General features: G+C 46.4%; 1 protein-coding gene across 3 annotated transcripts in view; it reads left to right on the top strand.

The window, feature by feature from the left end:
* The window catches only part of SEC62 (SEC62 homolog, preprotein translocation factor), a 24,265-nt gene extending 16,292 nt beyond the window's left edge, over positions 1 to 7,973 (top strand). For 2 of the 3 annotated variants that reach the window (XM_021709446.1, XM_008051773.2), the window contains 2 exons: positions 2,882 to 3,001; positions 6,487 to 7,973. In XM_021709446.1, coding sequence (XP_021565121.1) covers positions 2,882 to 3,001; positions 6,487 to 6,956 — 590 coding nt within the window. In that variant the 3' untranslated portion in view covers positions 6,957 to 7,973. The remainder of the gene's footprint in view (positions 1 to 2,881; positions 3,002 to 6,486) is intronic. The other variant, XM_008051774.2, reaches the window with a different exon arrangement.
* Positions 7,974 to 17,753: the final 9,780 nt, after the last annotated feature.

The raw sequence follows: 17,753 nt of genomic DNA, 5'->3' as shown, positions 1-17,753 counted from the left end.
GGGTGACAGAGTAAGACTCCAACTCAAAAAAAAAAAAAAAATGCATATGCCATAAAAAGAAAATTTTTCTAAATTTAACATGAAATAGTTAATCATTTTTTAAAATGTACTTTAAATAAAGCCAGACGTTTAATGATAAACTAAAGGAGGATATTTGCAACACACTGTAACAAAGATCTTAAGCAGTTAACAAGCTGGTAGGAAATGGTGAAAGCTCACAGATAAAGAAATACAGTGACCAGTCATTGTGGGTGATATCAGTCACACTCATAACAAATACAAATTAAAGTAGCTGATTAAGAGGATTACAGAGTTTGGCAGTGAAGGTCTGGGAAGAAAACCAACACTCCAGCAATAGGTGGGTACGTTCACTGTTTCAGTTTTATGGAGGACAGTTGGGCAATTTCTTTCAAGTTTCGAGTGCATGATCAGTGACCCAGCAATTCTGCTTCTAAGAATTTGTCTCATGGCTGTTCTCAAAGTTGCACAAAGTGTGTTCATTGACACATTATCTATTTTGGTCTAAATCCCTCAGACTATATTGAAGAGGGTAATCTAGTAGATAAATTTCAATTTTGAAATGCCTTTGACCTAATAATTCCACTTCAGGAAATTTATCTTGTGCTGTGATCACCGCTGCACAAATGCACATGTACAAAGATACTTGCACAGTTTTCTGTAGGGTAAAACTGGAGACAGTTCAACTGTCTCAATAGGAGAACAGTAAAATAAATTACAGTACAACTACACAATAGTGGTAGCTTTTAAAGAATTAGGATGTGCTAATGGATAGATTAATTGAAAAAAGAAAGTAGCAAAAGAGAATAGTAAAAGTTCATTAATGTAGGAAAACAATTCTTTGTAGCTAGTTTGAGTTATATCGGCAGTTTTGGGGAATAAATACAAATAAGCTTACTAGTGGTTAACCTCAGAAGAGCAAGAATCTGACGATGACAGCCTTCAATTGATCTTTTGGTTTGTTTTCTATTTGATTTTTTAACAAGGGTGTATATTTCTGTAGGACTAGGGCAGGTATTTGTAGGGAGAGAATGATTTAACAAATAGAAAAAAATAACAGTTAAAATAAACTTGGTCAATATGAGATATCATAGGATTCCATTCGAAACACCTCCTAAATAATAAGCTGAAACTCAGTTAAACCCAACCCAGATAACTAATAGTTATTGATTACTTACAGTGTAGAAGTCACTTGGTTAAGTATCTTACACACAGTGTTTCATTTCATCCTCACAACAACCCTTAAACAATAGGAATAGCCACTTACCAAATATAGGATAACTTAGGCTCAAGGGGTTAAGTAACTTGCCCTTGTAAGTAACTTTACTCATAAATGAAAGAGGCAGAATTTGAATCCTGGTCTTACTCTAAAGACCTAATAACCAGGTTTCTAATCTCCTAATCATTCTTCCATGTGGCCCACTTGACTTGCCAAAAACCTGCAGATGCTTCTATAGTTTCCCCAAGTATCATAAACCACCTGTAGCAGAATCACCTGGGAAACTTCAGTCTGTAGGTGTCAGAGCTCACCACAGAATCAGAATTCTGGGGGAGGGGGAGGTCTCTGGAATCATTTTCGTCAGGTTTGTTGTTTTGTTGTTCTGGCTCCTCTTCTCCATAGGCAGGTATCTTAGTATTCACGCTTTGCACTTGGATGTCCCCTCTCAGGGGACATAAAGAGATTACTGGTGATTGTACAGAACAAACTTGTACAAGCACAAATTTTTCAAAAATGTATGTTTCCTTAAAGTTTTCCATTCAAATTACACAAAACAAATACAGAGATGGAATATATACTGAGATATGATTGATCAGTTAAGAAGTGGTTTTCAGGAATCATGAGTGCATTGTTCCACGTTTCTGAACAACAGACTGGACAATAAATTATATATTATTAATATGGGAGGAAGAAAACAAGACTGCATTTTCTGCTCGAATAGAAAAACACCAAGTGGAAGACTTCAAACAAATTATTGTTGCATAACTTGTATCAGTGAATCTGCAGTGCACATTGGTGACTGTTTCATACATTACCACATGTTAGAAAAATGTAAGGTATAGTGTCCAAAACTCCTTACAAGCCAAATATTATTACAGTAAGATAATTGGTTCTAACACTATGCTATTTAATATTTTTCACTATTTTGTAAAAAAGCACGGTCATGTAGCCAATATGATCTGTGAGATGTTTCCTAGTGCAGAGGGCACCAAGGTAGACATAGCTTGTAAATGGCAGCTGTTGATGACTTAGGGAGCCAGGAGTTTTGAATTTTTATGCAGCACTTTTTTTCTAGCTATGGGTAATCTATATTAAAAATAAAAATTCTAACCTAGGTTAAGAACAATATAAAACGTTAGGTTGGTCAGGTGCGGTGGCTCAAGCCTGTAATCCCAGCACTTCGGGGGGCCAAGGCGAGAGGATTGCCTGAGTCCAGGGGTTCGAGACCAGCCTAGGCAACTTGGTGAGACCTTGTCTCTATAATAAATCAAAAAATTAGCCAGATGTGGTGGCATGTGCCTGTAGTTCTAGCTACTTGGAAAGCTGAGGCAGAAGGATCACCTGAGCCCAGCAAGTCGAGGCTGCAGTGGCCATGAGTGTGCCACTGCACTCCAGCCTGGGTGACAGAGTGAGACTCCAACTCAAAAAAAAAAAAATTGTTAAGTTGAGCAATGTGAAATTGTTCATAATTGATTTTTTCAACCTCATTATAAAAGTGGGAATTTTATGTTTCATTGTACTTATGTTTCAGTTTTTCCCCCTAAGGATATTATGGATATTACTGCACTATTATTGCAACCATGCCAGTTAAGTTTTTATGCTAAAAGTTTGTGGATGTAACTTTGTCATTTTTTTTTCTTCCAGTGATTGCAGTAATAGCGGCCACCCTCTTTCCTCTCTGGCCGGCAGAAATGAGAGTAGGTGTTTATTACCTCAGTGTGGGTGCTGGCTGTTTTGTAGCCAGTATTCTTCTCCTTGCTGTTGGTAAGTATTGTGCTTAGTAAAACTGACTTCTTGAAGATGGGAATTGAGCAGTTGGTGTGTCATCCGAAGCTTCAGTGAAGCTGAAGCAAAGTTAATGTAGGCAAACCAAGAAGTATAGGTCCTGCTTTCTGGGTCAGGTTCCAAAACTGACTCGGGCATGATTAGATTTGTTCTCATTAAGATGATTTTTGAGCCGGGCTCGGCGGCTCAGACTGTACTCCCGCGCTTTGGGAGGCCGAGGTGAGTGAATTGCCTGAGCCCACGGGTTCGAGACCTGCCTGGGCAACTTGGCGAGACCTCATCTCTACAATAAATGAAAAATTAGCCGGGCGTGGCAGCGCACGCCTGTAGTTCCAGCTACTTGGAAGGCTGAGGCAGAAAGTTCGCCGGAGCCCAGCAGGTCGAGGCTGCGGTGGCCGGGAGCAGCCACTGCACTCCAGTCTGGGTGACAGAGTGAGACTCCAACTCAAAAAAGATGATTTTTGATTGGCAAGTCATACTTGTATACATTAATGGGGTATAGAGTGGTGTGTTGATTATATGTGTACAATGTGGAATGATTAGATCAAGCGAACTAGCATAATTAACTGTTTTTTATGGTGAAACATTTGAAATTTACTCTTAATATTTTGAAACATACCGTGCATTACTGTTATGCAATCTGCAAATAGATAGGCTTTAACAATTAACTGTGGCAAACAAAGACTTTAATATTTTTGCAATGATCGTTTATTAGCCGTACTTTCAGTAAAATATTTTTATATTTTGACTTAAGGCAAATGAAACGTGTCAAATATTTAAATTCTATGCATGTATTTAATAAATGGCTCCAAAGAATTGATCTGCTATTTGAGGGGAAATCAATAATTTTCATCCAGATACCAAAATAAAGTCTAGATGCATTTAGGAGTTAAGTGTTTTAAAAATCAAACAAGAAGGCATAAGTGAATGAGTTTTTTACATTTCTGGGTAATTGGGGTCTTTGAGAAGCTAAAAAGCAACCTAAAAATAACAAAAACCTGGTAGATTTGGATCACATAGGGGTAAAACCTTTTCAATGTCAGACAGAATTTAAAACAAACAATAAGTCAGGTACGGTGGCTCATACCTGTAATCCCAGCACTTCGGGAAGCCAAGGCAAGACCTGAACCCAGGGGTTCTATACCAGCCTGGGTAATTTGGTGAGACATTGTTTCTATAATAAATCAAAAAATTAGTCAGACATGGTGGCGCATGCCTATAGTTACAGCTACTTGGAAGGCAGAAGCAGAAGGATCGCCTGAGCCCAGCAGGTCGAGATTGCTGTAGCCGTGAGCGTGCCCCTGCACTCAAACCTGGGCAACAGAGTGAGACTCTGACAAAAAAAAAACAAGACGTGCCGGGCTCGGTGGCTCAGCCTGTAATCCTGCCCCCTTGGGAGGCTGAGGTGAGTGGATTGCATGAGCCCGTGGGTCGAGACCCACCTGGGCAGCGAGATCTCATCTCTACAATAAATTAAAAAAAAAAAAAATCAGCCGGGCGTGGTAGCACATGCCTGTAATTCCGGCTACTTGGAAGGCTGAGGCGGAAGGATTGCCGGAGCCCAGGTCAAGGCTGCGGTGGCCGGGAGTGGCCACTGCACTCCAGTCTGGGTGACAGAGTGAGATTCCAACTCAAAAAAAACAAGATGCAAAATATTTAAATTCCCATTACTCACACCAATTGATAAGCGACCCAAACATTAAGTGGCAAAGACATGAACACCTCCTTATGCTTTAGAAGAGGTATAAAAAACAAATAATTACTAAATATATACAAATGTTCGCCAGTAATCAGTAAAAATAAGATAATGAGGTGTTTTTTCCTCTATATAATTAGGAAGATTTTTTTTCCCTGAAATGATAATGCTCAAACTCCAGGGCAGGAAATGTACCCAGATGTGAATAGTGGTGACATTTATAATTTCATTTTCTTATTTACACTTTTCTGTGTTTTCCCACAGTGAGCATGTTATTTAGTCAGATATTATCTTACTTGAAATTCTAATCTTTGAAGATTTCCCATATAGACAGGCAGCTCTAATTTTTCACTTTAGGAAAGATACATTAATTTTTCTCAGTTTATCTAAAGCTGTCTAGTGATTTTTAAGTTACATCGAATTCCTTGATTCATCTAGAGTTTATGTTGGTATATGTTATAAAGTTAGTATTTTCCCTATGACAGATCAACTTTTCCATCAAGACTTGGGAATACTTCCTGATAAAAGAAAGGGCCACTCCCACATTAGTGACCTAATGTCTCTTGTTAGAGGACACAGTTAGACCAAGGTTTTCTGAACTGGGTGCATGTTATCCTGAGGGTCTGTGGTATATAATAGATTCTTGTTAACAGGCATTACTCCTCAGCCTCTCCTAAGCTATCCTTAATCCCTTACACATTTTTTTCTTATACCATGATCTCATGAATGCTTTGTTCATATTGGCCTTCAAGCTGTCCTGGCTTGGTGTGACCATCCAGGGACCACGAGCTCACCCAGTGTCTTTCTTCAGTTCATCGTGGCTGTGGGCCTTTTCTTCCTCTGTGACTTCTGTCTTGGGTGAGGCCTTCTCCGCCCGCTCTCCTCTTTTGCCTTTCTCTAGCTTTGTAACCTTGAGAAAACCCCCTGCTTCTGCATGTACTGCAAGCCAGGAAATGACATCTAAGCCTGTTCAGCAGGAAACTAGTGTTACTGTAACACCTACATCGAGAAGGAGAAAAGCCGTAACTTTTGCTTTGATGTTAGACAGAATAAGTTGATGCTTTCTGCCCCTCAAGTCTGAAATTTAGAAGCTCCTTGAAATTTTTGGCAAAAGCTTAGCTCCACTGAACAGAATCATTCCACTTACTTACCTTTTAATTAAACTAGGTTCTAGCAGGGCACAGTAGCTCACGCCTGTAGTCCCAATGGAGGCCAAGGCGAGAGGATTGCTTGATCCCAGAAGTTCAAGGACATCCTGGGCAAGACCTTGCCTCCACAAAAAAGTCAAAAAGTTAGCTGAACATGGTGGCATGTGCCTGCAGTCTGTAGAAGAGTCCTGGGGCGGCCCTGCTTTTTTCCTCTTAGCAGTGTTTTTCCTTAAGCTCTCCTTTATCCCTTACATATCCTCTCTTATGCTGGAACTCGTGAATACTTAAACTTCCGACCGACTGCTGTGTTTATTGATGCATAGCACTGCAAAGCGCGAAATCATAAGTGTGTATCCACGAAGGAGCACCCAGATGAAAAAAGTGGAAGTCACTTTTAAGGGTGGCATCATGGCATGGTGCCCTCAAGTTCAGAGCAGAGTGTTTGGCCCCTAGAGCACTTTGCCAGTTGCCCGACGGGCCAGGATTCAGGCATTCGTGTTTAAGGTGTGTGAAACGTGCAGATGGTACCACTAGCTGTTTTCCTGCTTTTTGTGGTCGGATACTCTCTCCTGTCCCCGTCCGTGCGTGAACCACTCAGCCAGCGGCCTTTCTCTCCGCAGCTCGCTGCATTCTGTTTCTCATCATCTGGCTCATCACCGGGGGAAGGCACCACTTCTGGTTCTTGCCGAACCTGACTGCTGACGTGGGCTTCGTCGACTCCTTCAGGCCTCTGTACACACACGAATACAAGGGACCAAAAGCAGACTCAAAGAAAGACGAGAAACCCGAGACGAAAAAGCACCAGAAGTCCGACAGCGAGGAGAAGGAGGAGGAGGAGGCAAAGGCCGGCCCAGCAGGTCCCGGCGCAGAGGGCTCCGGCGGAGAGCGGCACTCGGACACGGACAGCGACCGGAGAGAAGACGAGCGGTCCCAGCACAGCAGTGGGAACGGGAACGACTTCGAAATGATAACCAAGGAGGAGCTGGAACAGCAGACAGATGGGGATTGTGAGGAGGAGGCGGAGGCGGAGGCGGAGGCGGAGGAAGACAGTGACCGTGAGACTGCTAAATGCTCACATGAAAAGTCGTAATCTGACCAGTCTGGGGCTGAGTAAGTACAAGAGATTGGCTTTTCTGTGTTGGCTGGGCATCACCACGTACACTTGGCTTTTGTGGCCGTCTTGAAAGCTACTTACTGGAGTGTATTTGACACCTAGCAGTTGTGCCCAGTCTTTCATTTGGTAGACTCTTGGTACTATTACTGGTACAGTTTAAAGCCATTAATAATTTTTATCCATTCGGTAGTTTCCACAGCGACATTAGATTTATGGCATACCTGATGGTTGTATGGCTTTTTACTGTTAGACTAATCAAAATAACTTTAAAAGGAACCAAGAAACTCCAGCACTTCAGATTATGCCGGTTACGTAGCCATTTCCCAGTTTCTTTAAGATGCTTAAACTCGTTGTTCTCGATAGGCAGACTTTTGTTTCTCATTATAAAGTTATACCAGGAAGCTTCTTTTCGGATTCTAAGTTAGCTGGAAACAAGCCCACTAGAAACAAAGTGCAGCAACGCTTTCAGCCTAGCTCCAGATTCTCCTTTTCCGATGTAGGAAACCCCACCTGATGTGTCCCTCTGGGCCGGAGCGATGGTCGTCTCCAGCAGAGAACAGCGTGGCTGGAGGCCAGTGGCGCTCTCCTCCCGTGTCCTTGTCGTGGCGTCAAGTGTATTCTGTACATAACTGACAAATAAAGCATTTTATTTTAATTGTCACTTATTATTTAGACATCTCGCAACACTTAAATTTGTAAAATTGAGACCATGTAAGGACATGTTTTTAGAGAAATGAAGTTTCAATAACCCACCGAATGTGTGTGATCTTTCTACAGCCCTTCGGTTTTGTGCCAACATTCCATGTATTTTGAATATGAGTAAAAACTGATCTTTATTAAGTGAGAGCAGACTTAAAGTAGCTTTGTACGCCTTAATGTTCACTTTGATTTATTTTAAATCTCTACATTATCAGACCAGGAGGCACTGCTGTGAAAGATAATTTACTGTTCTAAAATATCAATTTAAAATAAAGAATATAAAAGAAAACATAAGAGAACTGTTGGACTCTCTTTGCTTTGAACTAGTTTTGCAGTTGGATTTTACGTCTTGCATACCTTAGTTTCACATATTATTGAGAAATCTTGTTTATTTACGAGCATAATCATTCCTTGGAGTTACACTTTTACAAACTGATAATGAATATTATTAAATGATTTCTTTCAGTCACAGTGAGAGCAGTTTGTTTTGTTGTTGAAATACAGTGTATGTCAGTCTTTTATTTTTTATTTTTTAGGCTGTTTCCCATCCAAGTGTTTGACTAAAGATGTTAAATTTTTCTAACTGTGGAAAAAATACATTTCCTGTATACTGACACATTTGTATTAAACATGGCTTGATTGCTTCCTTATAGTATTCTCTGTGAGTGGACAGCAGTGTGGCTGTGTGACATTAGTGCAACCCTGTCAATGCTGCAGTCATCATTTTAGGATTCTTCTTGGTAGATGTCTATGAATCAGTGCGCCGGGTATGTTCCTCTCACCTCTGCAGAGCTCTGCTACTTTATTTCCATGGGAGGAATATGTACAATTACGGCTTGTAAGCTTTAATCACCAGTGACTTTCAGACCTACTCGGGGATATAAAAACGTGTTTTTCAGAAATAAAAATGATGTAGTTATCATCACGACTGTTGGTGTCACCCAGGCACTCAGGATTCGTCCTGGAGTCTTCTATGTTCTGTGTCTAGTCTTCAAGACGTTTGGAGCAGCGGCAGACAGGAGATTCAGCATCTTGTCGCTGTGTGTAGATTCTCGCAGAATGTCAGTACACATTTTTATAAATATGTGGTGATCCCTGGGGGAAATACTCTTCCTGTGGTTAGAAAATGAGTTAAAAATCTCAGGTCAGCGTCTGTTCTACGGCTCAAGGTTGTGTACTTTAAAGACAGGTAAAAATCAAAAGGCTGCCTTTGCTGAAGTCTTCAGAGGAAGAGACAGCTAACCCTCTTGGTTGGCCAGCAGCAACTACTCTTGTACCAGAGCATGGAGAGTTGTTTACAATAGTTATAGATTGGGGATTTTTTTTTTAAGGACTTCAGATTTGCTGTGCTACTTTAAGTAGCAAGAAGCTTTGGAAAATGGAGGGTTTGTTCTTGAGTGGATATAAATTGGCCTGACTAAGCAGGATTGAATTAGCCAGAGGCTAAGTCTAGATGTGAGACTAAAGTGTATGTGATCATTCTTAAAGTTGACGTATTAAGCAGGGTGCTTTTTCTTTTCTCTCCCGCTGGTTTCTTTCATTTTCAAACCATAAGGCCTTCTAGACAACTTTAATTGAAGAAATACTATTCAGAAAGTTGTAAATCTGAATATATCACATTGACATTTTGTAGTGGAAATGGATTTTGGTGTTTCTTCCCTTTCTGGTTTTCCCTCATGAATATCAATTCACTGCTGACAAAAATCATCTTATGTCTTATACATGGAATTTTCTTGTTTTAATCTTTATTAGGAAATAGAAATCAGCAAGTACGGTTGATTGTCATTATTCGAGAGAGTTCTGTAAAGTCCCTGCCAGCATGAATTAGCAAATACTGAACCACTGCTCCGGGGGAAATACAGGGCTAAGTTTATGCAAGACTCTGGTCACATTTGCATCAACCAGGCAGTACAAAAACTTGCTTCGGGTGCCTTTCTGTTTCATAGATACTTTTAAAAATATAATTGATTTCAGTAGCGTTGAGGCCACGACCATTGACACCACAGTCGTACCTGGATGAAGCTGTCTGATGCCACATGCTTTCTCCATGAGGCGTGTCGGCCTTCCTGCGCCTGCGAGCCCGAGGCAGCATGTCAGCCCTATGCGTGGGGGCCATTTTAAACAGGGAAATCAACAAGACGAAAATGCAGAAAGCATGGCATTAAGCAGGTAAAAGGACATTTCTTTATGGTGCAAGAGCTGGGACAGGAAGGCTTTGCTCAGCCTTAGCTGAAGACGTTCGGCAAGTCACATTTTTTGCTACTCTGTGCCTGACCACAAAAACAGCACAGAAATTTTAGGTTAAGCAAACTTGCAAATGCAGATTCCATGAATAAAGGGCATCAACTGTACTTAATTATATTTTAAAGTTGTGAAGTTTCTCCACCTGGTCTACAGAAGAGAACTTGTTGGAGAATCATGCTCCAATACTTGAGTGACGTTTTAAATCTCCACTCTGTCTGGAAGTAATTCCTAGTGGTGTCATGGATCATCTGCGTCTGCTCCGTTTCAGCGGTGTTTCAGGTCTTGGTTCATCCGCTCAGTAATGTGGAGTGCTCACCATGGACCAGAATTGTGCTGGGTGCAGCCATGGATAAAATACAGTTCCGCCCCCCTGGACCGGCAAATTGTGACGGGTGCCTGGCAGGGTCTGGCCCACAGAGCCAGCCTGAAGGGACCCTGGCAGGGCCCTGTGCTTTCTGGCGCCTGTGTGGGTTTGGCCAAGGAGCACCCTGGCCAGCGAGCAGAGAACAGCAGGCTGTCACAGAGATCTCACTCTTCTCCCAGGCTGGAGGACTGTGTTGGACGTCAGGGGCCAGCACTTTCCCCAGACTTCCACCACTCCTGCCCGCGTCCCTGCTGGCAAGGATGGTGCCGGTTCTGCTGCCACTGGCCTGGAGCTGCTGAGGCCATGGTGTCTTCTCAGCAGGTGCCCGGACGATTCTGTGTGGCGAATCCTCAAAGCGTCTTAGGCTTATCTGCTTCCTGTCAGAACCCAGACCAGCAGCCCACGGGGAAACTCCTAGGGAACAAGAACTCCAGTGAGGGCCTTACCTCTGTCAGATCCTTGTCGCCCGGCATTATTAGAAAGGATCTCATCACCTTACGGAGCATGTCCTGAGAGTTTGAGGAACTGACATCCTGTTCTGGTAGATTCTATGCAGATAATGGCACGAGGAAATGAGTTCCGATCTGCCTTCTTTGGCAAGCTCCCAAGCCAGCCGGCTGCAGCATTTGCCTGCGAGTCTTTGAGAAGGTCCAAAGGCACTCCGTTTTCCAACCTAACCCACAGCCCCTTTGAGACGAGTTATATGGGTTTTTCCATCCCGATGAAATTTCAGTCTGAGAGAGGACGTCTTTTCTTGGGTTTATAGTCTTAGGATTGTCCAACAGGCCTAAGATCTCTTCTTAGCATGACATTAGAAAGAAGGAAAGACGGCTTAAGTTTCCGTGGAATCAGGTCAGCACACCCCGGTCTCTCTTCACTTCAAGTGGTTGCCTAGGTCGCTTTAGCTTTTTCGTGCCGCGGGCTCCTCAGAATAGTGTTTTTACTTTTTGAGTTGGGGTCTTACTCTGTCGCCCCAGCTGGAGTGCAGTGGCACGCTCATGGCCACCGCAGCCTCAACGTGCCAAGCTCAGGCGATCCTTCCACCTCAGCCTTCCAAGTAGTTGGAACTACAGGTGTGCGCCACCACACCCAGCTAATTTTTAAAATTTATTTTAGAGACGAGGTTCTGCCCTGTTGCCCAGGCTGGTCTCAGAGCCGCAGGCTCAGGTATCCTCTCACCTCCGCCAACCAAAGTGCTGGGATGACAGATGTGAGCCACCGCGCCTGGCCTAGAATCGTGTTTTTAAATGCAGAAAATGAGATGCATGGGATTACAGAGGAAACCAATTACATTTACGCGTAGGCTATCAAAATAGTTAATTTGCGATGTAGTCAGACAGGTGTGCCTTTAATAGATCTAGGAGTGGGTCCAGTAACTGCTATGATCCGAAGTGGCATAAAAAGTAAGTTGAGATCTCTGCAGCAAATGTAATGTGATTTGAAAAGACCTGAGTTTTTGACAGTTAACTGCTAACAAAACTGGGTTGTTATCTGCATGCATCACTTAAAGGATCAAGTTGTTTTCCCATCCAAGTTCATGTATCCTCTGAATTCTGTCCTTGAATCCCTTAGAGGTCTGTGGATTCTTGGTTACGAACCCCTGAGCCAACTAATCAGATCCACCAGTGTTTCAGAGAGAAATATAACAGTCGTAAGCCAGTGATACTTAATTTATCATAATTTAGTATTTAATATTATTCACATCTTACATCCACTTCATTAACTAAGTTACATGTGTTATGTGAGGTTTTTGCTTAAGATAAATTATAACTTACTAATAAAAAGTCAAAATCTTTTTGTAGCAACTTTTAAATGAGAGAAGCAGGGCACTCTGAGATTATCTTTCAGTCACTCAACAAACATCTGTGGAGTGGTTACTATGTACCAAGCATTGTGCAATCACAAAACTCAAAAAAGCTAGTTGAGTGAGAGAGACCAGTATTCATGCAAGCAGTTGCAATCATGCCGTGTCATGTCAAGAGTATTTATGACATGCTTATGGAATCACATAAATGAGTTACCAGCCCAGATCAGGAAGGTCAGGAAAGGCATCCCATAGACGTAGCCTGAGCTTGAAGACTGCGTGGGCATCAGCTGGGTAAAGAACAGAGGAGTGCCATCTGGGCCAGTGCAGGAAGATGCGCAAAATAAGAGACGACCACAGTGAGTGCAGCGAGTTCCCGACACGGAGAACAGTTACAGGGCGGCCAGAAAGGTGCGCCTGGAGAGGAACCAGGTGGCAGGTGACTTTGCCAAGAATCCCTTCCCTTGGGAAACACTCCTGCTTCTGCAGTGCTTCCCATTCCGTCCCAGGGCGCCTGGCCTCAAGGAAGGGCACCCAGTTCCCGCCAGGCCGGTCCAAGTCCGCTCGCCTCCTGAGGGATGTGGCGTTCTAAGGACCGCGTGGGCCTGAAGGTGCCAGTGACTGTTCCCCGCCACGCAGACGGAGCCTGTCTGGAAGTGGAGCCAGCGTGAAGACGGCAGGACCAAGGGGTGATTTGGGGAGACACGGCCTCATGAGCTAGTTCTGGCCTGGCCTGAAGCCACCCCGGGCTTGTCAGTTGCATGAACCCGCAGAGTCCTTGTTTTTCTTAAGCTGTGACTTGCACGCACAGCAATGAGGATGAACAGTGACGCTGAGGAACCTTTGGAGGGAACTGACTCAAAGCAGGAACGTGGCACACCCAGATTGCATCTTCGACTATACTGATTATGCGGAGAATGGGTGGGTGGGAGGTGGGTCTTAGATGTTCTCTGAGTAGATCCGTTAGTTCTTGCATGTATACATTCTCGTCACATTATTTTAAATTGTTTTCTTGAGTAGCCCGGGCAACTTGGCAAGAACTTGTGTCTCCAGTAAATCAAAAAATTGGCTGGGTGTGGTGGTGTGCACTTATAGTCCCAGCTACTTGGGAGGTTGAGGCGGAAGGATCACCTGAGCCCAGCAGGCCAAGACCACAGTAGCCATGAGCATGCCACTGCACTCCAACCTGGGCGACAGAGTTAGACTCCGACTCAAAAAAAAAAAAAATTTGTTTTCTAATTACAGAAAAATCAGAAACATAAGCAAAAATAGAAAACCCCCAAACCTACTCTCTTAGTCTGTTTATATTGCTATAACAGAACACACAGACTGTAATTTTAAAAGCTTAGGGCAACCCCTTTGGGTCCCCTCCTGCTGTGGGAGCTTTTCTGTCCTCTCAGTAAACCCTGATTTTGCAAATCAAAAGTAAGTTTATTCGGCTCACGGTGTGGGAGTCTGGGAGGTCCAGGAGCACGGGGAGGGCTTTTGTGCTCAGCCCTCCCCTGGCGGAAGCAGAGGGCAGCAGGGCACTGGCGCCAGCCAGAGGGGCCGAACGTGCTTGCAGAACTGGTCCCCTCTCAGGAAGGCAGTCACCTCCTAACGGTCCGCCCTCTGAGTGCCATCACAGCGGCGAGCAAATTTCGGCATGCGTTTTGGAGGAGACACACAGCACTCGCCCTCCAGAGACAACAGCTGTGAAGACTCGCATGTCTCGCTTGTCCCATAACCCTCGTGTGTGTGACACGTGTCTGTGTTCACCAAGGTGAGAAGAAATGGCAGACGGGAGCTTACCACGCGTCCCTTAAACCAAGGATATTGAGAAGTCGACGATCTGGAAAAAGAACGTGTGATGCAGAACCAAAGACGTAACATTTTCTCCGAAGAACAGATCCTTGGCCAGCTTATGATTTTAAACGGTATTTCTGCTCACCCACTTCAACTTCACAACGGGAACGCAGGTTGTTACACACCGAGGACTTCACACTCGTGCTCTTCATGATCAGTATGAGAAGGGATCGGAAAGGGAAGGTTGATTTGATTTGATTTTTGATTTTTGAGTTGGAGCCGCCCTCCGTCGCCCAGGCTGGAGTGCAGTGGCCGCTCCCGGGCACCGCGCCTCGACCTGCTGGGCTCCGGCGACCTTCCGAGGAGCCGGAACTACAGGTGTGTGCTCCCACGCCCTGCTAGTTTTTTATTTATCCAAGAGATGAGCTTTTGCCAAGTTGCCTGAGGTGGTCTCAAACCCGCGGGCTCAGGCAGTCCACTCGCTTCAGCCTCCCAGAGTGCTAGGATGGCAGGCTGAGCTACCAAGCCCAGCCGGGAAGGTTTATTATCAACGTGCCCTACCCTCAGATACACACCTTCACCTCTTACGAGATGGCCCGTTGCCCTGCACAAAAAAAGTAAAGGTGAGCAACAATCGAATCCATCCCCTCCTGAGGGCAGGGCCATGAGGCTGCAGCCCTACACGGCGAAGCGGCTGGATGGCGCCTGACCCAGGCCACTGGCCCTCCAGCCACGTGTACCCTGCGGGCTCACAGAGCTGAACCCTGCTCCTCACAGCTTGCTTCACGTTGGCCCTCTAATCGGAGTCCTCCCACCTTCACATTCCCATGTGCTTCCTCTGCCCCACCTTCCCACGCCCAAAGGGCCCCTCCAAAGGGCCGACTGCAAATTCTGTTACTTAAAGAACCACCTGTACGAGGCCTGGGACTGTGTCTCCTGCTACCCTCAGCCTCTAGCCAGAGGTTCTGGTTAGGCCGGGCTCGATGGCTCAGCCTGTCATCCCAGCATTGTGGGAGGCCGAGGTGAGTGGATCGCCTGAGCCCATGGGTTCGAGACCAGCCCGGGCAACCTGGTGAGACCTCGTCTCTACAATAAATCAGAAATTAGCCTGGGGTGGTGGCACATGCCTATAGGTTTGGCTACTTGGAAGGCTGAGGCAGCAAGATCGCCAGAGCCCAGCAGGTCGAGGCTGCGGTGGCCGGGAGCGGCCGCTGCACTCCAGTGTGGGCAAGGGAGTAAGACTCCAACTCCAAAATAAATAAGTAAATTAATAAAAAATAAGTAAGTTAATAAAAAAGAAGGTTCTGGATACATAGGCAGGATTTGTGTGTGTGTGTGTGTGTGTGTGTGAGACTCTTGCCCGGGCCGGAGGCAGTGGCACGATCACAGCTTGCCACAGCCTCGGCCTTCTAGGCTCAGGCAATCCTTCCTCCTCAGCCTCCTGAGTAGTTGGGACTACAGGTGCGCGTCACCCACCGTGCCTGGTTAATTTTTTTTTAATTTTTTGTAGAGATGAGGTCTTACTTCATTGTCCGGGCTGGTCTGGGGCTCGAGCAGTCCTCCCGCCTCAGCCTCCCAAAGTGCTGGGATGACAGGTGCGAGCCGCTGTGCCCAGCTGAGGTGTTTGTTTAAAAAGGGGCATCAGTGCCACACCACCACAACACAGTTTCCCTACGGCAGGGAAATACGCGCCAGCACCCGGCCCCACTACCGTCTCACGCCTCACGTTCTCTGTTCCCCTGCGGGGACTGAGCGGGTGTGGGGACCCAGACAGAGGAATGCCACTGACACCCCACACAGACCACAGACTGCCTCTAGTGGCAGCTGTGCTCCCCACGGCCTGAGAAGGCAAGTCCTCGGAGAACCGCGAAACTGGGAGCCCAGTCCTCCTCCCTTCCTTTCTTCATCCAACCAACGCTTGCTTACTGGGCCTCAGCCATGAGCTAACCCATGAAAATACTCACATGGAGCCCAGAGCCCCTGCTCCAACCTCTCCACGGGCCAGGGGAGGCGCCAGGCCCAGGTCCTGCTTGGGACACAGGGTGCCAACCCCCCCCGAGCCCTGCGGTCTTCATCAGTAAGGCCTCTGGCAGCAGGCGACGTCAGGCGGGTACGCGGAGGACCTTACGCCCCGTGAGAGACAAGCCCAGGGCTGTGGCTTTGAGAGAGGGACCACGGAGCGACGGGGAGACTGACAGCGAGATCGCTCTAGCCAGCAAGCCAGGGTGCCAGCTGCGTCCCTCTCGTCCCTACCTCCTTCCTCGAGGAGTGCTTGCCACGCTGGGATGCCGCTCACCAGGTGTTACAAATCCGAGGGGAAAGTGACCCCCCACTGCTGGAGCTGAAGGGAAAGGAACAGAGAAATGACTTCCCGGGCCTCTGGGGTGGAGGCCCCCAGCACGGAGCCCTAGCATGCGGGACGGTGTCAAATACGTGTCTGTGTGTCTGCTGAGCATCCTGTGTTTATTAGGTTGAAGTTATCCTGCTTAAAATAACTTCCCTGGTGAGGCTCATTTGCTTAACACACACACACACACACACACACAACCAAGAGGAGGCAGGTGACATTGTTCTGTGATGCCTTTCCTTCCTGTTGGCTGTCTTTTCTTTATACAACATGTAATTTTGGAAAGTTTTAACGTGTTGAACAGATGTGTGCTCTGAAGCCTCGCCCCCTCCTGTGACAACATGAGACGCCTCCCTCACCCGCACACCCAGGCAGCCAGGAATCGCAACGTTAAAGAGGGTGATTTGCTTTCACGTCCGTGCAGCCAACTTCCTGTTGCCTTTTAATGCATTGCTGCTAGTACAACTTAACTGGATACTTAATGAAGAAACGAATGTGGTGCTGATTTTGCTTCATTAAAACACTCGTGGAAGTTCAAAGTCAAGCATACCAGCCAGGTTTGCTGGCTCACGTCTGTCATCCCAGCACTCTGGGAGGCTGAGGCAGGGGAATCACTTAAGCACAGGAGTTCATGACCAACCTGAGCAACGTAGACCTTGTGTCTATGAAAAACATCAAGAAGAGGCTGGGCTTGGTGGCTCAGCCCGTCATCCCAGCACTTTGGGAGGCTGAGGCAAGTGGATTGCCTGGGCTCGTGGGTTTGAGGCCAGCCTGGGCAACTTGGTGAGGCCTCGTCGCTACAATAAATCAAAAGAATCAGCCGGGCATGGGAGGGCACGCCTGTGGTTCTGGCTCCTCGAAAGACTGAGGCGGAAGGATCGCCGGAGCCCAGCAGGTCAACGCTGGGGTGGCGGTGAGCGGCCACTGCACCCCAGCCTGGGCGACCAAGTGAGACTCCACCTCAAAAAAAAGTAATCAAGAAGTCAGCCACTGGACACAGTGACACGCACCAGTGGCACCAGCTACTGGGGAGCCCAGGATATGGAGGCAGCAGTGAGCCACGATCGTGCCACCGCACTCCAGCCTGGGCGGCAGAATGAGACCCCAGCTCAAGAAGCAGGTTTTTCTGTTCCCTCGCTGGGCACGTCCGCTGCCAGGGACGCAACCTCAGCCAGGAGGCTGCTCTTCTGAACTCAAGGAAGTGCTCTGGTGAGAGATGGTGAGAGAGACGAGTCGCAGTGGGAGTTTCAGCGTCAGGAAGTCTCGTCTGGGGGCTCGGCAAAAGGCTTCGCGGCGGTGTTTGAGCCTTGGAGGGCGCGCGGCCGACGGGGCACTCTGGGCACGCTCAGGCCCGGGCTGTGCCCGAGACAGACAAGCCGCCAGGCCCAGGGAGACACGGGCGTTTCGTGGAAAAGACTAAGTGTCCCGCTTGGGGCGGTCGCCGGGAGGCAGCGGTGGGGCCCGGAAAGCCGGGGGCGGGCGAGACCCTCGCCCCGTGCTTCCCCGCGCGCCCGCCTTCTGCTTCCCTCG

The sequence above is a fragment of the Carlito syrichta genome, unplaced genomic scaffold, assembly GCF_000164805.1.
Source record: "Carlito syrichta isolate Samal-C Ts95f unplaced genomic scaffold, Tarsius_syrichta-2.0.1 Scaffold233425, whole genome shotgun sequence".
Lineage (NCBI taxonomy): Eukaryota > Metazoa > Chordata > Mammalia > Primates > Tarsiidae > Carlito > Carlito syrichta.
This window is presented reverse-complemented; position numbering and strand designations above follow the sequence as displayed.